The sequence below is a fragment of the Podarcis tiliguerta genome (genome assembly GCF_965153285.1).
Source record: "Podarcis tiliguerta genome assembly, chromosome: 3".
Lineage (NCBI taxonomy): Eukaryota > Metazoa > Chordata > Lepidosauria > Squamata > Lacertidae > Podarcis > Podarcis tiliguerta.
The window spans coordinates 1,371,962-1,397,050 of NC_139536.1; the positions used below are offsets into that span (position 1 = coordinate 1,371,962).

The window sequence follows — 25,089 nt, forward strand, 5'->3', positions numbered from 1 at the left end:
CGTAAAAGAAGTAAAAGTAAAATAACTGCAAACAAAAAACCCCTGAAGTAGATTTCTCCATATCACCCCCCCCCCAAAAAAAAACCCCCACCTCCACCAAGCGGTCATACCTTTAACCATTTCAGGCTATTTCTTTCATATGGAAGCCATTGACAAATTACATTGCCACATCTCTCACACGGGGGCGGGGGGAGGAGGAAGGGAATAAATGAGAATGTTTTTATTGGATGTGGCAAGCTCTCTGTGGCCATGATCCAAGGAGCCACTTCAGGCACACTCAAGGGTTTGAACATGCCCAGCAGGACTTAACATACCATGAAGTGCTTTTGCGTTCTCTCTCCTAGGCGGGTATATCACCATTGCATATCCACTCAAAATGACTGAGAGCGCTTGTCTGCCTTACGGAAGTGTTTTAAGGATTACAGAAATAACCTGAAGTGCGCCACAGAAATGCCAAGCGTTCATCCAGAAACAGACGGGCGAGCTTGCATCCCAGCTCACCCTTGTCTGAAGGGTGCTGCGTCTTGGCAGTCTGCCTGAACTTTCACGCAACGCAGATAGAGGATCACTCAACTGGGAGCCTTGACAAGTCCTACCAGCTCTTCAGAGCTTTCGTGATACAATTCTGTGCCAGCATTCCCATATCCTTAGTGTTTTCGAAGAATGCTCTGAGTCAGAGCCACTGATGCTTCAAGCCGGTGTCAACGCAAACTGGTCTGCCACAAATACGAACTGAAAAGCACCTTGGGTATAGTTCTTCTTTGGCGATCCCTCGTAGCCGAGTAAGATTGTCTTCCATAAACACGGTTTTAACAATTAGTCCATAAGTGACTGTGGAGGCCAATTCTGGATCCACACATCCTTCCACAGTGGGGACATAGGTTTCCGGGCAGGAGTTGATCCCGGTGTGGATTTGCCAAGTGTGCCTTCCTCTTAGCACGTTTCTCCCTTGCGTCCTGAGTTCATTAAGTGGATGGCTGTACCACTCTGCTCGCTGAAGCAGTTTAGCACCATGCAATGTGAATTTGCTGGCCAGGACCCAACCATTCATATGTGCAGGAATGGTTTTGGGCCCGAACCCACAAGCCTGAGATTAAGAGTCTCATGCTCTGCCGTCTGAGCTATCTGGGAAGGCCCTCGCTAGATGCATTAACGTCAGTGGGTATACACCAGGCACAGGCAAACTGGCCCTCCAGTTGTTTGGGACTACAATTCCCATCATCCCTGACCGCTGGTCCTGTTGGCTAGGGATGATGGGAATTGTAGTCCCAAACAACTGGAGGGCCAGAGTTTGCCTATGCCCGGTATACGCCAAGTAAAACCTACAGTTGAATGCTGGCCATAGTCATCATAGTCATGAGACAAGAAAGAACATCTTCCATTTTCATTCTGAAATGACATTTCCTATATTTCTGAAATGACACGGCCAATACTTTTTTTTCTTACCATGCCCTCAAGCTCAATAATCTTTATTGAACATAAAATGGAGATGAGTTCTTCCAAGTTTGCTACCTACTTTGTAGCTTTGAGCTGGTCCTCCTCAGGGAGCGTTATTCCTTTGATGGTTCAGATTTGTTTTTATCCCAGACGGAGCAGATGAGGAGAGGATACCGGGGGCAACATGAACTCAGTCAACCCGCAGTAGAAAGGAGGCAGCCTGACTGGTCTGGATACTGCCCAAGAAAGTATTTATATCTTACTGAGTATGACTACTAGCAACCTGGAGGAACTTGTGTTTCATGTATGAGATGCTTGGTGGGCCCTGAGTTGACCACATCAGGAGTCACATGCTCCCAAGGCGTTTCATAGTATGTTATTGTGCTTGCAGAGTTTTAGATGGCACACAGAGCCAAAATAATCACAAACCCCTCAAAAATAATGCCATTTCCCCAAAACCCTTAATTATTTTTTTTTTTAAAAAAACGCCCTTTCATCCTTCCAACTGGGGTTAATCATCATCATCATCATCATTTATACCCTGCCCATCTGGGTGGGTTTCCCCAGCCACTCTAGGCGGCTTCCAACAGGATATTAAAATACAGTAGTCTGTTAAACATTAAAAGCTGGGAGGGCGTTCCACAGGGTGGGTGCCACCACCGAGAAGGCCCTCTGCCTGGTTCCCTGTAACTTGGCTTCTCTCAGTGAGGGAACCGCCAGAAGGCCCTCGGAGCTGGACCTCAGTGTCCGGGCAGAACGATGAGGGTGGAGATGCTCCTTTAGATTTACTGGACCGAGGCTGTTTAGGGCTTTCAAGGTCAGCACCAACACTTTGAATTGTGCTTGGAAACGTACTGGGAGCCAATGTAGGTCTTTCAAGATCGGTGTTATGTGGTCTCGGCGGCCGCCGCTCCCAGTCACCAGTCTAGCTGCCGCATTCTGGATTAGTTGTAGTTTCCGGGTCACCTTCAAAGGTAGCCCCACGTAAAGCGCATGGCAGTAGTCCAAGCAGGAGATCACCACAGCATGCACCACTCTGGTGAGACAGTTGGCGGGCAGGTAGGGTCTCAGCCTGTGTACCAGGTGGAGCTGGTAAACAGCTGCCCTGGACACAGAATTGACCTGCGCCCCATGGACAGCTGTGAGTCCAAAATGACTCCCAAGCTGCGCACCTGGTCCTTCAGGGGCACAGTTACCCCATTCAGGACCAGGGAGTCCTCCACACCTGCCTGCCTCCTGTCCCCCCAAAACAGTACTTCTGTCTTGTCAGGATTCAACCTCAATCTGTTAGCCGCCATCCATCCTCTAACCACCTCCAGGCACTCAAACAGGACCTTCACCGCCTTCACTGGTTCTGATTTGAAAGAGAGGTAGAGCTGGGTGTCATCCGCATATTGATGAACACCCAACCCAAACCCCCAGAATGCAAAATGAAGCAACCACATCATAAAGATTAATGAATACCAGTTGCTGGAAACCACAGTGGGCGTGGGGCATCAAGAATGTTCTTGTGTTCAGGTCCTGCTGAACGCAAGAAGAGCATCTGCTGGATCAGGCCATGATGCCCACAGATGCCCATTATGGGAAACCTGCAAGCAGATAATATCTACCACTCCCCAGTTGAAATCTCACCGCGCTCTTTTCAATCAGCTTACGTTTCTAAGCTGTTTTCAAAGATAACCTTGCAGAGAACTTTCTGCAAAAACCCAACTGGTCCAAGTGTCATTGGCGGGTAGCCACCAGCCAAACACGTCCAACTGCCTTTCCCACATCCTCAGGCCTCAACAATCGAAAGACAGCCAACAGCACCGGGTCAAATAGCACCCTGGACGCCTCCACTAATGGAACTGCACTAAACGTGGAGTGTGTGTGTTTTGGGAGCTGCACGGTCAGAGAAAAAACAATGCTGCCCAGGGTTGTAAAGACTGCGGAGAAAATAATTGGGTGCACTCTTCGCACCTTGGATCAAATCTATGCTTCCAGGTGCCATAAGAAAGCTGCAGAGATAGTGCAGGATAGTGCGCACCCCGGAAATGATCTCTTTCAGCTTCTGCCTTCTGGAAGAAGGCACGGGGTTATAAAGACTAAGATTAGCTGCCTGAGAAACAGTTTCTATTCAAATCCGATTTTGGTTTTAAACACAGTGTAAGGTAGTCTCTATGGGAGTACAGTGGTGCCCTGCAAGACGAAGGCCTCGGAAGACGAAAAACTCGCAAGATGAAAGAATTTTCCATTTTCTGAGTTGTTTTGCAAGACGGATTTCCCTATGGGCTTGCTTCGCAAGACGAAACGTCTTGCGCCTTTTTTTTTTTAAACCGCCAATGCATTCCTATGGGAAACCGTCAATACACATTGGTGCTTCGCAAGACGAAAAAACTCGTAGAACGAAAAAACTCGCAGAACGAATTAATTTCGTCTTGCGGGGCACCACTGTATATTGTATTTAATCATGGGGTACTAGAGTTTTTAGGGGGTTAACCAGGCTGGGATAGCAGCCTTGTTGGTTTCTGAATGTCTGATGTAGATTTTCAGTTTCGTTGTTCTGTATGGCACAATGATAGTAAAGATTATCGTATCGTATCGAATCGAAACTGGCGCAAGAGATGCAAATGACATTCTATTAAAAATGACTTGCAAAAATGTCACAGGATGCCACTGAGGGTTGAATGGACATATCTCACTGGATATGTCTTCACTGCTCCAAGCTCCTAAACACTTGGGAAAGGCGGTCACCATTTTCCTGGGAGTGCCCACACACTCATGCCTGGCCACTTGTGCTAGGATCACATGCAAACCATGTGTGTGAGAGAAATTAGTGATACGAGAAGAGAAAAAGTACCATATTTTTCGCTCTATAAGACGCACTTTTCCCCCTCCAAAAATGAAGGGGAAATGTGTGTGCGTCCTATGAAGCAAATGCAGGCTTTCGCTAAAGCCTGGAGAGCAAGAGGGGTTGATGCGCACTGACCCCTCTCGCTCTCCAGGCTTCAGGCAGCTGTCCGCAAGCCTTCTGAGCGCGGCGGGATACCAGCCTGCAGCCTGAAGCCCAGGGAGCGCAGCGCCAACTCCCGCTGCGCTCCCCGGGCTTCAGGCAGCTATCCGCAAGCCTTCGGGCTCCGAAGGCTTGCGGATAGCAGCCTTTTCTGGGGGCTGGGATCGGGGGAAGCTCAGGCTTCCCCCGTCCCCAGCCCCGCAAGCTCCGGGAGCAGCGGTGAGGTTGCACGCAATCTTGCCGCCGCTCCTGGACCTGCTCTGGGGGCTGGGGAGGGGAAATATTTTTTCTTCTTCTTTATTTCCCCCCCCCTAAAAACTAGGTGCGCCCTATGGTCCGGTACACCCTATGGAGCGAAAAATACGATACGTGGGCTTCCTGATTTGTGGTCCAGTGTCCTGTGAGCTTCATTCAGGTGGTCCATGGTGTGCCTGCGGATGCACAGTTGAAGGCAGGAGGCGGCACATGCCTTGCATTACAGTGGTACCTCTGCTTACGGATTTAATTCGTTTCGGGGTGCTGTGCACACCCTGAAAAATCCATAACTAGAGATGCTGCATCTGCGCATGCACACGGCACACAGAGCGCTTCTGCGCATGAGGCGAAACCCGGAAGTATACACTTCCAGGTTTGCCGCGGCCGTAACCCGAAGATTCTGTGACCTGGAGGTTACGCAACATGAGGTACCACTGTATTCATATTTATTTCCAACTGTATTTTTATTGCTTCCTTCATTTCTTAAGATTGTAATTACAGTCGTCTTCACATCCCACACGGCAACTCTGAAATAAGCACCAGCCACATCAGATGGAAAATCCCCTGGCCCAGCGTCCTCTGAGATACATCTGGCTCCATCAACCATCGGATCCAGGCCATCGTAACAAGTCCCCTCACCCCCTTGCAGAGGAAAAAGGCTGCTGATAGCCTAAACCTTGACACTGGTCTCACAATGACAGAGGACTCCCTCTTCCCTGCCTGAGAAAAAGCAGATCGATAGCGTGTCCTGCCACGTGCGCCAGACCGATAACGTATTGGGACAGCGCCACGGTTGTCACGGCAACCACAAAGTGCGCCACCCTGTTCCCTGGGACAGCAGTTCAGGGGCGCTCAGCGCCACATCCCAGACAATCTCCTTCTGCTCAGGCAGAGAGAGAGACCAATGGGCAGAGGAGTGAGAAGGACACTCAGAACCCCCAGCCTGTTCCCAGAGCCCAACACAAGGGACAGACACTCAGAGAGCTGGCCGCCTCCTGGAAAAGAGGCAGCAGGGGTTGTTTTAGTTAAATAAACTGTTTCAATTGTTATTAAGGAAATGGTTATTTTTCTCCAATAAAGTACAGCAGAAAGGTTGTCTAAATATAAACAATAATTTCATAATTATCTGTCTATGTATTTCTAATGGTATAACCAAATCAGTAATTTTTGATATAACTGCAAAAACTACTCTGAAAATTTATGACTCCAAAAACAAAACCTTCATCTGTTTGTAAATATTAAGATTATACCAGCAAGGTTGAACCTTTCTGTAAAAAAATGAATTTAATCAAGTCTTACTGACTAGTGATTTAAATCGTGATTTAAATTTATTCCATTTAAATCAAATCCACCCTGCTTGGGGCTTCGTACAAGTTTGGGTTCTGGCAGGTTAGAGCGAAATCTAAACTGAAATCACCTTGGCAACAGCATCCTTTGATTCACGTCAGAGGACCTGATGGAGGCAGGAGCTGAAATGCCTGACTGTTAAAATGTAATCTCCGTTTTGTCAGCCACTGAAATAAAACAAATATTTGAAGTTCCTACGTGGAAATCATTCAGTTTCCACGATGTTCAAAGGTATTTCCCTGAGCAAACTGCAGCGAAGCAGAGCAAGAGACCTTGAACAGCTCCCAGCTCATCTCTCGACCGGGAGGAAAGGACTGCACATGCAAGCTGAGGAGGACGCCAGTTTTGTTGAACTCCTGTATTACCTGCTCCTTTCTGCATCCACGCACACACAGCAGTTCTAGCAGCCCCCCAACTTCACTGAGGTCCAGCTTCCTCAGGAGAAGCCCCAAATTGTTTCCCAACCTAAAGGTGAACTGATGATGGAGCAAGCATGGCATGTCAAGTTTGAGATTGACCCGGAGCTTCTCAGAAGAGCAGGTTATACCAGGGGTGAGCCAAAAATGAGAGGCACAAATACAAGATGGGTGACACCTGGCTTGAGAGCAGTACATGTGAAAAGGATCTAGGAGTCTTGGTTGACCACAAACTTGACATGAGCCAACAGTGTGACGCGGCAGCTAAAAAAGCCAATGCAATTCTGGGCTGCATCAATAAGAGTATAGCATCTAGATCAAGAGAAGTAATAGTGCCACTGTATTCTGCTCTGGTCAGACCTCACCTGGAGTACTGTGTCCAGTTCTGGGCCCTACAGTTCAAGAAGGACACTGACAAACTGGAACGTGTCCAGAGGAGGGCAACCAAAATGGTCAAAGGCCTGGAAACGATGCCTTATGAGGAACGGCTAAGGGAGCTGGGCATGATTAGCCTGGAGAAGAGGAGGTTAAGGGGTGATATGATAGCCATGTTCAAATATATAAAAGGATGTCACATAGAGGAGGGAGAAAGGTTGTTTTCTGCTGCTCCAGAGAAGCGGACACGGAGCAATGGATCCAAACTACAAGAAAGAAGATTCCACCTAAACATTAGGGAGAACTTCCTGACAGTAAGAGCTGTTCGACAGTGGAATTTGCTGCCAGGGAGTGTGGTGGAGTCTCCTTCTTTGGAGGTCTTTAAGCAGAGGCTTGACAACCATATGTCAGGAGTGCTCTGATGGTGGTTCCTGCTTGGCAGGGGGTTGGACTCGATGGCCCTTGTGGTCTCTTCCAACTCTATGATTCTATGAGATTTTTATGCGGGTAAACTGTGGCTCTCCTCCCCTCCTCAGCCACGATCTCACCAGGTGACCTTAAGACAGGTCAGCAAAAAAACAGGTCCCTCCTGCAAGGAAGCTACAAATAAAAAAATGACACAATTGCAATGTGCTGCATGTGGAAAGAGCAAGCACAGCGCAATAATGCACCTTACAGAGAAATAGTCAAGCTAAGCAGCTACCTGGAACTTCTCAGAAGAAGAGCAGCTTATACCAGGGGTGAGCCAAAACTCTCCTCGCTATTTGTGGGCCGTAAGTGGGGGAGGAATTTTACCAAACACTCTGCAGGGGTCCTCTGCAAACATTTTAATATTTGCTCACCAGTTGCTTTAACTATATAGTTAAAGCTCTGGTTTTCCCAGCAGTGATGTATGGAAGTGAGAGCTAGACCATAAAGAAGGCTGATCGCCAAAGAATGGATGCTTTTGAATTCTGGTGCTGGAGGAGACTCTTGAGCGTCCCATGGACTGCAAGAAGATCCAACCTCTCCATTCTGAAGGAAATCAGCCCTGAGTGCTCACGGGAAGGACAGATCATGAAGCTGAGGCTCCAATACTTTGGCCACCTCATGAGAAGAGAAGACTTCCTGGAAAAGACCCTGATGTTGGGAAAGATGGAGGGCACAAGGAGAAGGGGACGACAGAGGACGAGGTGGTGGGACAGTGTTCTCGAAGCTACCAGCATGAGGGAGGCAGTGGAAGACAGGAGGGCCTGGCGTGCTCTGGTCCAGGGGGTCACGAAGAGTCGGACACAACTAAACAACAACAAAACAACACCAGTTGCTCTATCTCCTTGATCATTTTCAGAGCCTTTCCCAGGACTACGATGTCTTTGTTTGAGGTGAGGAGACCAGAACAGTACACAGTACTTAGCATACCCGTCCAATTTGGTTTCAGAGTGGCATTCCCCTTGTCCAGGCATAGGTTAACTCGGCCCTCCAGATGTTTCGGGACTACAACTCCCATCATACCTAGCTAACAGGACCAGTGGTCAGGGATGATGGGAATTGTAGTCCCAAAACATCTGGAGGGCCGAATTTGCCTATGCCTGCCCTTGTCCCTCTCTAGTGAAATTTCCTTATTGCTTTTGCTCTTTATAGTTTGCTGGAGGGAGGATGATGGAGATGGAGGCTTCCTGCCTGCCTTCCCAGCACAACGGGGCCCACCCAGGCTCCTTCGCTGCCTGCCTATCGGCGGGCAACAAAGACAGCTTTATCCTAGCATGCAGTTAACCAACTTGAGCTATGCATGGTTAATGACACTACAGACCATTTTATTGTTCCGCAGTCTGCTTATTGTGCACTTATTGTTCCTGCTCTGTTTGCGAAACCTTCCTGGGGGCATGTATTCAATGAAAGGCAGGACAGAGCAAACACCGTGGCTAGACAGTAATAAATAAGAGGCAGCAAGCTACCTACCGACAGAAGGAAGAGGCAGGATATTAGTGTACAAAATCAATTCCGGAAACCGGTACTATTCTGTCCAAGGAGACGGAGGCAGATGGGCTGGGCTCAAGAGAGGCAAGGAGGGGGACAAGAAGAGTGAGAAATGTCCCACTCACCTCCCTTCTCTGATCACCGGAACAACCCCCCCCCCCCAAAAAAAACCCCTCTCTGGTTACAGAGAGGATCACCAGTCTGGTAGCTTAGCCCTGAAAAAATCCATCATGCTTCACGCGGGATGTTTCACACTTTACACCCAATTCGGGAAAGTAGCAATCTTGCAACACGCAAAAAGGAATTTCCCAAATGGGCCCCCAGAAAGTCAGAGGAGAATGGCGGGGAGGTGCTAGTCACCTGCGCAGATCTGCTCATAAATTAAAAGTCAGCCAGGCTGCCCAGCTAATTACAGCTCATTTAGCAAGAAAAGGGCAGTTTACTGCAAAGCACCTCTGGCTGCTTGCTCATTTAAGAATGCTTCCCCAGGGAAGGTGCATTGCTCAGTGGGTGGAGCGCCTGAATCGCACCCAGGTTCAACCCACACCATCTCCAGGCAGATTCCTTGGCTGAAGCCCCAGAGACCCACTGCAAGCCAGTGCTGCGCTAGGTGGACCAGCGCTCTGACTCAACAACAGGTAGCTTCCGAGGCACCTTTGTAGGAACAATATCCAGGTAGGGCTAGAAAATCCCAATCCCTGGAAAGAAACCCTGGGAAGCCACGACCAACATTCCCTGGCCTGTTCCTCTGCATTCGTTGCGGCACTGCAGTTCCCATCAGCCCCAGCCAGGCATGAAATTGTGCAGCCTAACCCTCTGCAGTGCAGGGATCTCAACTGAAGCTTCCATGACAGGTGACCACCCGACCTCTGCTTAAAAACCTCCAGGGAAACAGAGTCCACCACCTCCCGAGGGAGACCGTTCCACTGTCAAACAGCTCTGACTGTCGGAAAACTATCCCCGGTGTTTAGTCGGAATCTCCCTTCTTGCAACTAGTAGTCATTGGTTTGGGTTCTATCCTCCGGAGAAGGAGACAACAAACTCGCGTCATCTTCCCTGGGGAAGCCTTTCAAATGACTATCCTATCTCCTCTCAGTCTCCTCTTTTCCAGGCTAAACATACCCAGCTCCTTCAACCACTCCTCATAAGGCTTAGTTCCCAGACCCTTGAACCTCTTGGTTGCCCTGCTCTGCACACCTTCCAGCTTGCCCACATCCTTCTTAAATTGTGGTGCCCAGAACTGGACCCGGGACACCAGGTGGGGTCTGACTAAGGCAGAAGAGAGGGGTACTATTACTTTCCTTGATACTGACACTCAACATCTGTTGATACAGCCTAGAATAGCATTCACTTTTTTTGGTGCTGCATCACATGGTTGGCTCATGTTAAGCTTGTGGTCTACTAAGACCCCCAGATCCTTTTCACACATTATGGGAGTTGTTACAAGTTGTAGTCTAGCATTATCTGGAGAGGCACAGGTTCCTCACTCCTGGTTTATATCCCTGCTCCACATGAGGCATTCAAGGTGGCTCACAAGAAGATGAAAGACACACACACACACGTCAAGAAAGAGGCACACTACAAAAAATTCCCAGGAGACAGGCAGACAATATAAATCAAATACTGTCAAGGAAACAGGCTGCCAGAAAAGTCAAACAAGAATAGACTCTAAGTGCCAACCAAAGGCTTGCCAGGACATAGCACTTCGTCTTGGAATGTCACCAGGAAAGGAGACAAATGCATCTCCAAAGCGCAGGCAGGGCAACTGAGAAGGACCCACCCGATCGCCCTGCAGGGCCTAAACTCTTTCCTAGCACATGTTGTGGGGGCCTAGGATGGAGAAGCTGGCTGCAAGCAGCTTTAACTCACAGGGCCCACGACAGGTGGCCACATGACCACCAGAAGGACACACACAAAATCACCAAAAGGAAGTCAAGTCAAAAGGCTGATGCAATCATATCATCTCTACGACCACCCTAAGGTAAAGGGTAAAGGTACCCCTGCCCGTACGGGCCAGTCGTGTCCGACTCTAGGGTTGCGTGCTCATCTCGCTCTAGAGGCCGTGAGCCGGCACCGTCCGAAGACACTTCCGAGTCACGTGGGCAGCGTGACGAAGCTGCAGCTGGCGAGCCAGCACCAGAGCAGCGCACGGAAACGCCGTTTACCTTCCCGCTATATTGCGGTCCCTATTTATCTACTTGCACTTAAGAGTGCTTTCGAACTGCTAGGTGGGCAGGAGCTGGGACCGAACGACGGGAGCTCACCCTGACGCGAGGATTCGAACCGCCGACCATACGATCGGCAAGTCCTAGGCACTGAGGTTTTACCCACAGCGCCACCTACGGCCACCCTGCCCTCCCTCAAAACCCACATTGACCACTGCCTGCGTCTGCGGTATATTACACAATGCAGCTGAACTATTATTTTTTTGGTGGTGGTGGCAATGGGACACCTCAATTACAACCTCAAGATAGTGCATGCCAATCCCCAGCTTGCTCCTTGAGTTGCAGAGAAAGTGGCCCTGCCCAACCTTCCTGGCTAGCTTCCAACCCCAAGTGAGCTTCAAGAAACACCTGCAACATTGCCAACAGCTACCTGTAACCAGAAGTTACAAAAGAGGCAGTCCCAATCTCCTTCTCCAGCTATCAGCCATTGCATCACTCTTCCCTCCTCCCAAGTCTTTTGGATTCTTGCTCACCCACGCATCCACCGCCACCTCGCCCTCCTGCCCCCCAAACACAGAGCCACACCCAAGCACCCAGCAGCCTTGCTTTCAGATGTGAATGTGTGATATGTTTGCCCTAGAGCAGTTCATACGTTCTTAAACTGCGCTTGCAATCTCCATCCTAGCTTCCTGCTGTCCAGGTCCCAGGGTGGCCGCCAATGTCTCATCTTTCCCCTCCTGCAGACCAAAGGATGCTGCTGCTCCTTGGAAATCTTGCACCACAGCTCAAGCACATTTTAAAAAAGAGCAATTTCTATTTGCCACTGTGTGCCAGTTCCACAGTCCTGGGATCCTTACTCCGTTCGCCACAAGACTCTCACCTATCCATCGCTGCACCATCTTTCCCCTTTATGACTTCCTCTCACTAAAAACAAGTCAGGATTTCCAGTAATCCCAACAGCATAGACTATGTGGTTCTCTTCTCTCCCCCTGCTTTTATCCTTACACTAACTACAAATCCCACAACGATTTGCTCCACATCAAAATAACTCCATCAAAATAAGCTCCACATCAAAATAACTTGCTTGGTGGTGGAAACACACATGACCTTCTCTGAACTGCAAACTGAGATGAAATCCTACAGCCAACGTGTTAACACCTTCCTGGGTTTGGAGAGGACAGGATAGGAGAGGATTCCTCCTACTGAGCGCCCTTTTCTCAAACCAGCTGACAGTTGTTTTGCTGAACATAAAGGTAGCACGCTTAGGGGAGCAAATTATTTTTAGCCTTGCAGATCCCAGGGGAAAGTTAAGAGTGCCATATATGAGATTGCAGTAGTAAACTGTAAGAAATGCAGCAGCCACAAGCCAGCCCCGTATGTCTGATATTATGGGATGGGCATCTTAATTCAATGTTTATGTCTGTGGCTTTAATACAACCAGACGGCAAGTGTCCCTGTGCGTCTTTCTGAAGTACTGTCATCCTGCTCCTTCTTCCCTTCACCAAAGTAGCAGGAGAGCATCTGCTTCGCTGAAGGTCAAGCCAGGTGGAACTGGGAATATCCTTCATCTGTATAAGGCAGCTTCCTGTTCCTACGAAAACGGTGCTGTTTCAGAATTTGTTTTTGTGCTGCTTTCCCTGGCATCCGTCCACCATGTGCACAGATTCCTATGTTCCTAAGTGAACAATGATTTATGTCTTACTGAGCCATTACTCAGCCTGCATGTTGGCCCAGCCCTCGTATATCCAGAAACCGAAGACAGGTTTCCTTCTAAAGAGGTCTAGAATATCACTGAAGTGGCCAGGCTCAGAGGCTTAGGTTTCTCTCAGCCTCTCTCACACAGGCCAGAGTTTCTAGTTTCAATGCAGCTGTAGGATTGCCTCCATGAAGAGGAGTAAACAATGTCTCCAAAGCCAGAAATGGCCACCGAAGTGTTGTATTTAGCATCACTGTAATGTAGAAGACAGCATCTTAAAAAGCAGAGACATCACCTTGCCAACAAAGGTCCATATAGTTAAAGCCATGATTTTCCCAGTTGTGATGTATGGAAGTGAGAGCTGGAACATAAAGGAGGCTGATTGCTGAAGAATGGATGCTTTTGAATTCTAGTGCTGGAGGAGACTCTTGAGAGTCCCACGGACTGTAAGAAGATCCAACTTCTCCATTCTGAAGGAAATCAGCCCTGAGTGCTCACTGGAAGGACAGATCCTGAGGCTGAGGCTCCAAGACTTTGGCCACCTCAGGAGAAGAGAAGACTCCCTGGAAAAGACCCTGACGTTGGGAAAGATGGAGGGCACAAGGAGAAGGGGACGACGGAGGACGAGATGGTGGGACAGTGTTCTCGAAGCTACCAGCTTGAGTTTGACCCAACTGCGGGAGGCAGTGGAAGACAGGAGTGCCTGGCGTGCTCTGGTCCAGGGGTCATGAAGAGTCGGACACGACTAAACGACTAAACAACAATAATGAGGAAGAGGGAACTGTGCCTCCCTCCAAATGTTGTTGGGACTCCTAATTCCCATCAGCTCCAATGAAGCTGAATGTTGGAAGGCTCAGGAGAGATAAAAGAATTTATTCAAGCAGTGCACACCTGTAGGCAGTCAGGCATGGCCACCAAACTCGATGGCTTTAAAAGACGATTAGACAAATACATGGAGGAGGAGAGGGTCAGACTTTATGAGCCTTGGGGTCCCTTCCAACTCTACAGCTCAACCATTCCACCCCTTCCTCTTGCTAAAAAATTCCCAGCTCTTAAAAGGCAAAAGCTTGGTGTGCCAATTCAACAGAGGCATGGATTCTGAGCCCTGACAACGCACAGGTTTTTAGCTGTTGTGATATACCCAGCCTCATACACCTGGGGCCAAAGTGCACATACCTTTGGGAGGAAAGGTGAGAAGACATGCATTGAATTTGCTCTGCTACAAGTTAGTCATTATAATTATTTGATTGCTTAGGAATTGCTTGATTTAAGCAAACGGCTTTCCAGTAACGCAACCTGATAAAACCATGTCAAACACATGCAGATTTTGGGGTGCGGACTGAACAGAGAACACAGATACCAGGGCATGAGAAGCTTAAGGTATTGTTGCCACGTCCTTATCTTGGTGTTCTCCATATGCTTCCTAATAATAAGAGGCAAAAGCTGCCCTGTGAAAAGCCATCGTTTAACACAGCATTCAGCTCCGCTTTGGCTTCTCGGAAACCTCCCACTCGTTCCAGCAACAGCTTGTTCTCATGTCCAAGTGAATGAAGCGAACTGATCGCTCCCCTTAAACTCTCCACCCAGAGGCCTCGAGCTGGAAACCGGAAGAGTGGAGGACTTTGCATCCTGGAGAAGAATTAGGATCCAGAGAGCCAGGGTCACAGGACGGCAGCGTGAGCCTCACGCAGCTCCAGCTTGGACTCTGAACGTTAAGAAGCCAGGGCTGCCACACAATGCCTCTTTGTTTTGGGGAGTATGCAAAGGCGTGCATGAGAGGGCAGGGAAATTCCTTGCTTACCTAGAACCCCTGAAGAAAACAGGCAGCAGAGCTCTACAATCCAACCTCGGCTCCGACAGGAAAAGGGGCTTCCCGAAGAGACAAGCACTGGGGTGTCTGCTCTAGAAGGCTGTTTTGCTACCAGGAAGTTTCACTTAAGAACATAAACGGAGCGTCCTGGGCCAGGCCAATGGCCCATCTAGTCTGGCATCCTGTTCTCACAGCAAGCAAGCACATGCCCCAAAGGGAAGCCCACAAGCAGGATTCGAACCCAAGAGCGGCACTCTTCCCACCTGTGATTCCCGCCAGCTGGTATTCTGAAACACAGGGCTGTAGACAACAAAGTCCCAGAGCAGATCCGCAACAGTGGAAGACCTGAGAAGCAGAGCTCGCTCCATCAGGCACCCCCTGCCCCTGAACTATGCCAGCAGATCATTATCGGAGCAAGTGCTTAGAACAGGGGTTGGCAACCTAAGGCCCATGGGCCACAAGTGGCCCGTGGGGGTCATTTAACCAGCCCATGGACCCCTGCCGCCCGCTCGGTCAGCTCCCGTGTGCCGCGCTAAACCGGCACGGAACAGAGTGGGGACTGCCTTCTGTGTCACTGGCCGGCTTCCCATTGGCTGCAGGAAGCTGCGCGTGCCTCCTCCGCATTGGAAATAGCGTTTGCACATGTGTGCATGCGCGCGTGCACACACGCTGGCCCACCGCGCCATCTGCGGGACCGTGAACCGGCCCAAGCCACAAAAACTTTGCTGACCCCTGGTTTAGAACCTGGTGCCTGAGTTTTAATTTTCCTCATCCCACCCTGTTCCTTTTTCCTTGTGTGCTGTGGGGTTTAGATTGTAAGCTTGCGGGTAGGGACTGTATTGCTTCGATTGGGAGCCTTTTTGGCTGAAGAGCGGGGTGCCAAATGCTCTAAATAAATAAACAAAAGTCATATATTAATTTCAAGGAGTCTACTCTGAGTAGGACAAGCCCGGGCTGCCACCCATGCTGCTGTCAACAGTGGAGTTTGATGGGGCTGTTGCAATTAAAGACCATCAGATCAGTGTCCCCAGGATAACCTTGTATAAGTATTCAGTTTAAGCTCCAATAGGAAAACCTGGAATCAACTTTAATTGAATCTTGCAGCGTTCGAGTCAATTGCAAAGGAGGCTGCACAGCCCCATCTGCTTGGGGCAAGCTTCTACCCCACAGCAGACAAAGTGGGGAGCTGGTGGGGAGGAAATCCTGAACCACTCATTAAACCACAATGCAATTTAGTGGCAAAAAAATCAACAGGGTAACTTGAGCACCAGTGAAAGGGCTGGAAATTTTTCCATTACCGATACCTCGTTTTACCAAATAACATGTTCCACTTCTAGAAATGCCTTGTTTCGTGAAATTAATCTGTTAAATAAAATTTTAAAAAGAGTACAGCAGTCAAGTTGGACAATCTGAAAGTTGTGATTCAATTTTCCAGGTGACCAACCCTTGAAAGCATTCAATATATAATGTGCACTAATGTGTTTTATGAATGTGTGTGAACACTTGGGGTTGGATGAGGGAAGCATTAAATTACAAATAATCTAGACATGCTAGTTGGATTCTGATTGATTTAGGATTATTAGAAAATTTTCCAGAAAGTGTCTTATTCCAAATTTCCAGAAACATGCGCATCTCTGCCGACTGAGTTATGGTCTGTTATAATCACTACAGAATATTCATATTTTCCAGAAATCAGGTTTTGATAACAGGATGGATTATTAAATCTGTGTGCATGTGCACTGACTTATCCTTGTGAAAGTATTATTCCGGCTGCCCCAATATGGGTCGGAGCAGGAGCTATATAAATCTTTCCGGACAGGCTTTTGGGTATTTTCCCTGGCAACGAAACCAATGAAAATGAGGTCAGGAGAGAGGGACAAACAACTGTGCTGTGTGCCTAATGAAAGTTTAATCCAGACAGCCTTCACCTTCAATGGAAATTGCCTACACATTATCTGTTTTTTCTTGGTGACCATCACAGTTATAAGCTCCAATTTCCTAACTGAAAAAAATATCTGATTTTGTCCTCAGGCAGCTTAAAGTTCCTAGGTCTCCTGTTATTTGCTTTCTTGGAAATCAAAATTGAAGCCCCACAGAAGCTACAATTAGGTGGTTAGCCTGTTTTGACAGGGAGAAAAGGATTTTAACAAGCTGCAGCACTGTGATTATTCAGAGTTGATAGACCTTTGAATCTGCTTCTGATCCAAGTCATAGAATCATAGAATCATAGAATCATAGAGTTGGAAGAAACCACAAGGGCCATCGAGTCCAACCCCCTGCCAAGCAGGAAACACCATCAGAGCACTCCTGACATATGGTTGTCAAGCCTCTGCTTAAAGTCACTGATTCTGGCTCCTGCATCGAAAAAGGGTATTAGAATATAGAAGGTGGGAAAAGTGCAAAAAAAGGCAACCAAAATGATCAGAGAACCTTCTTCACATAATATATACACGGCTAAACTATGGAGTCTGATACTCTTATGATGTTGCAACCACCATCAACTTCAACGGCTTAAACAGACATTTAGGGTAGGGTTACCAGGCGTCCCCGTTTCCCGGGGACAGTCCCCAGATTTGCAAATCTGTCCCCGGACAAACTCCGTCTCCGGAGTGTCCCCAGATTTGCAAATCTGTCCCTGGGAAACATGGCAGTGGCAGTCAGCAGCCCGTAGCCAGCCTGGTAGCCCAGTTGGCTCTGGTTGGCTTCAGGAGCTGATCGCTGCTGTGGCGCCCATCATTTTTCCTTGCCAGAAGGCCCCATATGATGTGTCTTGTGCGTAACACATCATATGAGGAGTTCCTGTGAGGAAAAATGGAGGGCGCCACGGCAGCTCCTGAAGCCAACCAGAGCCAACTGCGCTACCAGGCTGGCTACGGGCTGCTGACTGCCGCTGCCACTGCTGAAGGGAAACCGGGGACGTCTGGCAGTACAGATATCCTTTCCCCTTTGTTTTGACTGATGGGGTAAAACTCTGCGCATTTATGTTTCACAGGGTGCGAAAGAAGGCCTTTGCACCTTTATACAATATGCATGTTTGTGTGGGCCCAGGGTCTTTTTCCTCACCATGCCCACTACTGACTCCCTGTCACTAGGTAAAGGTAAAGGGACCCCTGACTATTAGGTCCAGTTGTGGCCAACTCTGGGGTTGTGGCGTTCATCTCACTTTACTGACCAAGGGAGCTGGCATACAGCTTCCGGGTCATTGTGGCCAGCATGACTAAGCTGCTTCTTGCGAACCAGAGCAGTGCACGGAAATGTGTTTACCTTCCTGCTGGAGCAGTACCTATTTGTCTACTTGCGCTGGTGTGCTTTCGAACGGCTAGGTTGGCAGGAGCAGGGACCGAGCAACAGGAGCTCACCCCGTCGCAGGGATTCGAACCGCCGACCTTCTGATCGGCAAGTCCTAGGCTCTGTGGTTTAACCCACAGCGCCACCCGCATCCCTTGCCCACTACTGACTCCCTGTTGCTACTCAGCTTCAAAAAAAAAAAGTGTCCCCGGATTCATTGAAATGCAGGTGAATACCAGTGTCACGCAGGTGAATACCAGTTGCTTGGAACAACAGCAGGAGGGCCCCCCTGGAAGATAACAGAAGAAAACAGGATTCTGGACCAGGTCGGCCTTTGGTGTGATCCTGCAGGGTTCATCTCACGCTCTAAGATGTGAGCTCCTCCTGTTGACAAGGAGGCTGCGTCCCCCCCCCCCCAAAAAAAGGCTGCCTCTCAGATAATCAGCTCATTCCTGTAACTCTCAAGAGCAATTCAAAAATCTCAAGTGACTCGGCCCCCTCAAGTTAAGCTGGTAACAATCAGGCCACTCCAAATCCACAGCTATCGGCAAAAATGGCAAGACATGCAGATATGTGTGTCGGCACCACGCAGCAATATTCAAAACTGGGAACTCTCTGTCTCTTATTGAACCAGATTCTATTAGAGAAAGGAAGTCTGACCATTTGAGTCTCACATATGGCAGAAAGGTGCAGATGGAAGCAAAAAGGTTTATTCCTAAGGGGGCAATCTGGACCACAGACAAGACAGGGTGCCTTCCTACGCCTAAGGTTCAGCAACTACAACAAAGCAAACTGAACGGGATGTGGGTGATTTTTAGAGGAATGATTTGTGCAGAAAACCACAGTCCCAATGGACTGCAAAACCATGGTGACCGGCCAGCCGTTCTGACTGCAAAACTGCACAACTGAAAGGAAAGACAGAGGCATTCTATCTACCCCAAGATTTAAAGAAGTAAAAAACAACAAGAAAAACAAGAAAACACTCCTCCGACCCTCCAAAGCACCAGAAAAATTAAGAATTGTATATGAATGCACTTGCTCAAGGGGACAACAGCAGGAGAGCAAAGCGAGGGGGCATTGAGCAAAACCACCCGCGCACAGGGCAGCATGAATTTTAACCTCTGAGGACAAACATTTATGCTGGGCCTCGCCTTTGTGAGCAGGGAGGATGGAAACAGGAAGAACAGTAAGCGGTTGTGGGGGGGGGGGGAGAGAGAAAGAGAAGGGGGGAGCAGACTGGGGACACAGAGAAGCAGTTGGTTACACGTCCCCCTTGCATTTCACCAACCCCAATCCCTAAAATATCATCAGGAGAGTTACAGACATTTGTAGGAAAATCCCACTACTGGGTCTGTTTTGCAAACTGAAATGGTTTCCTCCACTCAAACCACTCATCTGCAGGGACGCACAATTTTTGACTAGCCTTGTTCACAAAGATAAAAAAAGGGTGACAGCCTGCCTTTGCCTTTGTGCCTAAGGAAGCCCCAGCCCAATCTCATTTTCCAACAAGAGCAGGAGGCCTGCAGCTAGCCTGTGTGGTCCTCTCTTGGGCAATGTGCTCAAGGTGTCTCAGCCACATGGCTGCCAAGCCAGACTCTAGTCGTCCTTTCCCTGGGAAAATGAAGCCGCCCGTTTGGCTGCCACTCAGCCAAGGAGCTCCGAGATGCTCAGGATGACATTTTTATCCCACCTTCCTCTCCAAATAGCACAAGGTGGCAAACATGGCTCTCCCCTGACTCATTTAATCATCCGGGAAGCGTGGTGCGCTGAGCCTCCTTCACAGCCTTGCCGCTGCAAAAGTTGGTGGCGATCAGCCCTGGAGTTTCATAGGCATCTCTATCCCGCCCCAAGACTGGGAGGAAAGGCAGGAGTGGTTTGGCTACTACATTGCTAAGAAAGGCAGTGTGGTGTAGTGGGTAGAGTGACAGACCATGACCTGGGAGAGCAGGATTCAAACACCCACTTGCCAAAAAGGTGGGATATAAATACTGAGTCATGATCACTGTCCCTCTAGCTGAGTATTGTGGACACTGACAGGCGATGGCTTCGCAGGACTTTGGACAATGAGTCTTTTTGAGCCCGACTTGGAGAGGGATTGAACCCACGACTGCTCCGCCACCGAGTTGTAACTACCAGCCACGCCCTGCAATCTGCTCCTTGCCAAAGGAAAGAACATTTGGTATTGCCTGAACTAAGCCGCTGAGATTTCGCAATTCCACCATTTATTCCCACATGGCTCTTTCACCAGATGAAGCCCTGACAGCCAGCACATGTCTGGAAAACTTAAACTAACAGCGGGGATGGGGACGGAGGAGAAGAACGCAGGTTGACCCTTTGGGGATGTGTAAGCTCCCTCGCGAACCTCGGCACCACAGGTGAAACCTGATTAACCCAAAAGTTGTCACAAGTCCTCTGTGTGGAGACCATGCACAGGCTGCCCCTTGCTCACTGCAGGAGAGGATTCTCATGCGCTTGCAGCTGCCCCCTCACACGTGGGAATCATTAATGAGAATCTGTCCTGCGATTCTATCTGATTACAGTGGTAAGGTAAAGGTAAAGGGACCCCTGACCATTAGGTCCAGTCGTGGCCGACTCTGGGGTTGCGGCGCTCATCTTGCTTTACTGGACGAGGGAGCTGGCATTCGTCCACAGACAGCTGGGTCATGTGGCCAGCATGACTAAGCCGCTTCGGGCGAACCAGAGCAGCGCACGGAAACACCGTTTACCTTCCCGCCAGAGTGGTACCTATTTATCTACTTGCACTTTGACGTGCTTTCGAACTGCTAGGTTGACAGGAGCAGGGACTGAGCAACGGGAGCTCACCCCGTCGCGGGGATTCGAACCGCCGACCTTGTGATCGGCAAGTCCTAGGCTCTGTGATTTAACCTGCATCCCATTACAGTGGTACCTCGGGTTAAGTACTTAATTCGTTCCTGAGGTCCATACTTAACCTGAAACTGTTCTTAACCTGAAGCACCACTTTAGCTATTGGGGCCTCCTGCTGCTGCCGCACCGCTGGAGCACGATTTCTGTTCTCATCCTGAAGCAAAGTTCTTAACCTGAAGCACTATTTCTGGGTTAGTGGCATCTGTAACCTGAAGCGTATGTAACCGGAGGTACCACCATATATTTCCTGCATTGCCTGGGGTTGGACTAGATGACCCTTGAGGATCCCTTTCCAACTCTACGACCCTATCAACTGACTGGGGTCAAGGAGCTCCAGGGGGCGTCCAGGGCATTCTCCGCCGCCTCATTCCACCCTCACAACACCCCTGCGAAGGAGGTCGGGCGGCGAGGCCCAAGGCCGCACCCGGGGAGCTTCGCAGTCCAGTTCAAGGGTCTCTCTCCCTCGCTTGACCCCCTAACCGCCCCCACCCCGCCGGCTTCCTAAGAGACCCCGGAGGGCCGGCGTGGAAGCGGCTGCCCGAGGGCGCCCCCCAAGCGGCTCTGCCCATCTTGCAGCCCGGGCACGTGAGAGCCGGCAAACACGTGGCAGGTGCTCGCTCGCTCGCTGCTGCGTTGCTGCCCGGCGGGGAGCAGTAGCGGGGAGTTCCGCAGGCGCCCGGCCGGAGGGGGGGGCTTCGACGGCCGGCCCTGTGAGGGGAAAGGCAGGAGGGCCGGGAGGGAGGAGGAGGAGGAGGCCCCGGCGGGGGGACGCGGAGGCCCCTCCGGCGCCTGAGAGGAAGGGTGGGTCCCGCGTGCAGCCCGGAGAACGAGGGGGAAGGGAGAGGGGGTCCCCAAAGGTCATCCAGCCGGTCCCCCCGCCGCCGCCCCCTCAGCGCGCCCACCTTGTACTTGTCGAAGCCGGCCAGCTGCTCGGCGCTCACGTACTCGTAGCCGGCCATGGCGGCTGCTGTCGGAGAGCGAGAGAGCGGGAGAGAGACGCGCCTCTCCGCCGTGACAGGCGCCGCCGGGCAGCTCCCTCACAGCTCCCTCACAGCGCGCGCGCGCCCGGCTTGGCGAAGGAGCGGCGCGGCCCGCCCTCGCCGGCTTCCGTACCTCGCCCCGCCCCCGCCTTCCCGCTCGCCGCGACAGATCAGCCCACCCGTGACGTCAGCAAGGCGCTCCCTTCCCTCCCTCCTTCCTGCCCCGGCTCCGGCGGAGCCATCTTGGGAGAGGCAACGGACGCCGCCGCCTCTGGGCACGTGACGGCGTCGCGAGATCGGCGCACCCGTGACGTCACCAAGGCATCCCCGCCCTCTCTCTCCCGCGGAGCCATCTTGGGAGAGGCAACGGACGCCGACGCCGACGCCTCTGGGCACGTGACGGCGTCGCGCTCCGACGCGCCAGATCGGCCCGCCCGTGACGTCACCAAGGACTCCCCGCCCTCCGCGGCTCCTCTCTCTCTCTCTCTCTCTCTCTCTCCCGCGGAGCCATCTTGGAAGAGGCAACGGACGCCGCCGCCTCTGGGCACGTGACGGCGTCGCGAATTCGACCCACCCGTGACGTCGGCGAGGCACCTCCCTCCCCCGTCGCCGGCATACGCAAGACGGCGGCACCCTCTGATGCTCGGGATCCCCCGGCGCCCAATTGGTAGCGAGCACTGTCACTTTTGGCTTTGGGGTCCAATAGGAGTCCTTTAATTCTTCCCGGTGCCCGCCTTCCTTCTTGATTGATGGGCGGCTCCCTCCCACCCACTCTGCGTAGAAGCTTCTGATTGGGCCGGAGAAACCTATGGAGCGCTGCGAGCGGCTGTTCTCTCCTTGCGCCCGCCTCCCTGCCTCCGTCATTCCGCCGCCCGCTGCCCTAAGCGCAATTCCTGTCTCCGACGCAAGGGGCGCTCTCCCTCCGTTTCTGCCCAGGCTCCGCTCTCCTCTGCCCTCCGCTGCCCTCTTTCCTCTGCTGCGGCGCTTCGGGCTGAAATGCCAGGGACTTTGCCACGCATCTCCATCGGCAGATGACACAACCTTGATGGCCGAAAGTGAGGAGGAATTAAAGAACCTTGTAATGAGGGTGAAGGAGGAGAGCGCAAAATATGGTCTGAAGCTCAACATCAAAAAAACGAAGATCAGGGCCACTGGGCCCATCACCTGGCCAAACTCATGCTGGTAGCTTCAAGAACACTGTCCCACCATCTCGTCCTCTGTCATCCCCTTCTCCTTGTGCCCTCCATCTTTCCCAACATCAGGGTCTTTGCCAGGGAGTCTTCTCATGAGGTGGCCAAAGTCTTGGAGCCTCAGCTTCAGGATCTGTCCTTCCAGTGAGCACTCAGGGCTGATTTCCTTCAGAATGGAGAGGTTGGATCTTCTTGCAGTCCATGGGACTCTCAAGAATCTCGTCCAGCCCCAGAATTCAAAAGCATCCATTCTTCGGCGATCAGCCTTCTTTATGGTCCATCTCTCACTTCCATACATCACTACTGGGAAAACCAGAGCTTTAACTATACAGACCTTTGTTGGCAAGGTGATGTCTCTACTTTTTAAGATGCTGTCTAGGTTGGTCATTGCTTTCCTCCTAAGAAGCAGGCGTCTTTTAATTTTGTGGCTGCTGTCACCATCTGCAGTGATCATGGAGCCCAAGAAAGTAAAATCTCTCCCTGCCTCCATTTCTTCCCCTTCTATTTGCCAGGGGGTGATGGGACCAGTGGCCATGATCTTCATTTTTTTGATGTTGAGCTTCAGACCATATTTTGCGCTCTCCTCTTTCACCCTCATTAAAATATTATTTAATTCCTCCTCACTTTCTGCCATCAAGGTTGTGTCATCTGCATATCTGAGGTTGTTGATATTTCTTCCGGCGATCTTAATTCCGGCTAGGGATTCATCCAGCCCAGCCTTTCACATGATGAATTCTGCATATAAGTTAAATAAGCAGGGAGACAAAATACAGCCTTGTCGTACTCCTTTCCCAATTTTGAACCAATCAGTTGTTCCATATCCAGTTCTAACTGTAGCTTCTTGTCCCACGTAAGGATTTAGCTGATTATTATCAATAAAAAGTTTGTGAATGTTTATTCAAAGCCAGCCAAGGAGTTCAGTTCACTGTGTTGCATCTTCAAATACTTTGTAAAGGGTTCCCATTCATCTTTAAAGTCACAATTATCCTTGTCCCGTAGCTTGTATGTCAGTTTTGCCAGTTCTATACTTGGAGTCGAGAGTGGATTCCATGCTCTTTATTCAGCTCATAGTGGTGAGGAGGAATGGAAGTTTCCCCAAAGTATCTGCTTTATATACATTATTTACACAATAGGCTGCACGTGATTGGCTAATTCCGGGATTCACCTGTAGGCCAATCAGGTTGCGGATTCACTTCCACCTGGAGCTGGATTGGGTGGCTCCTGTGGACCAATCAGACTGCTGCATTCTGGATCCTATTGTTCTAGGACCAATCAGACTGCTGCCTTCTGGATCCAGTTCAACTCAGTACATAAATCAGTACCGGACCCAAAGGGTGCTCATCAATGGTTCCTCTTCATCCTGGAGAAGAGTGACTAGTGGGGTGCCACAGGGTTCTGTCTTGGGCCCGGTCTTATTCAACATCTTTATCAACGACTTGGATGATGGACTCAAGGGCATCCTGATCAAATTTGCAGATGACACCAAACTGGGAGGGGTGGCTAACACCCCAGAAGACAGGATCACACTTCAAAACGACCTTGACAGATTAGAGAACTGGGCCAAAACAAACAAGATGAATTTTAACAGGGAGAAATGTAAAGTATTGCACTTGGGCAAAAAAAATGAGAGGCACAAATACAAGATGGGTGACACCTGGCTTGAGAGCAGTACATGTGAAAAGGATCTAGGAGTCTTGGTTGACCACAAACTTAACATGAGCCAACAGTGTGACGCGGCAGCTAAAAAAGCCAATGCAATTCTGGGCTGCATCAATAGGAGTATAGCATCTAGATCAAGGGAAGTTATAGTGCCACTGTATTCTGCTCTGGTCAGACCTCACCTGGAGTACTGTGTCCAGTTCTGGGCACCACAGTTCAAGAAGGACACTGACAAACTGGAACGTGTCCAGAGGAGGGCAACCAAAATGGTCAAAGGCCTGGAAACGATGCCTTATGAGGAACGGCTAAGGGAGCTGGGCATGTTTAGCCTGGAGAAGAGGAGGTTAAGGGGTGATATGATAGCCATGTTCAAATATATCAAAGGATGTCACATAGAGGAGGGAGAAAGGTTGTTTTCTGCTGCTCCAGAGAAGCGGACACGGAGCAATGGATCCAAACTACAAGAAAGAAGATTCCACCTAAACATTAGGAAGAACTTCCTGACAGTAAGAGCTGTTTGACAGTGGAATTTGCTGCCAAGGAGTGTGGTGGAGTCTCCTTCTTTGGAGGTCTTTAAGCAGAGGCTTGACAACCATATGTCAGGAGTGCTCTGATGGTGTTTCCTGCTTGGCAGGGG

At 50.1% G+C, this 25,089-nt stretch overlaps 1 protein-coding gene across 3 annotated transcripts in view; it reads right to left on the minus strand.

The window, feature by feature from the left end:
• Positions 1-21,786, minus strand: part of SELENOI (selenoprotein I) — a 97,257-nt gene extending 75,471 nt beyond the window's left edge. Inside the window, exon 1 of one of the 3 annotated variants that reach the window (XM_083432694.1) lies at positions 21,526-21,717. In XM_083432694.1, coding sequence (XP_083288820.1) covers positions 21,526-21,582 — 57 coding nt within the window. In that variant the 5' untranslated portion in view covers positions 21,583-21,717. Of the gene's footprint in view, positions 1-11,595; positions 11,686-21,525 lie in introns of those variants that run through there. The other 2 variants (XM_083432696.1, XM_083432695.1) reach the window with 2 other exon arrangements.
• Positions 21,787-25,089: the final 3,303 nt, after the last annotated feature.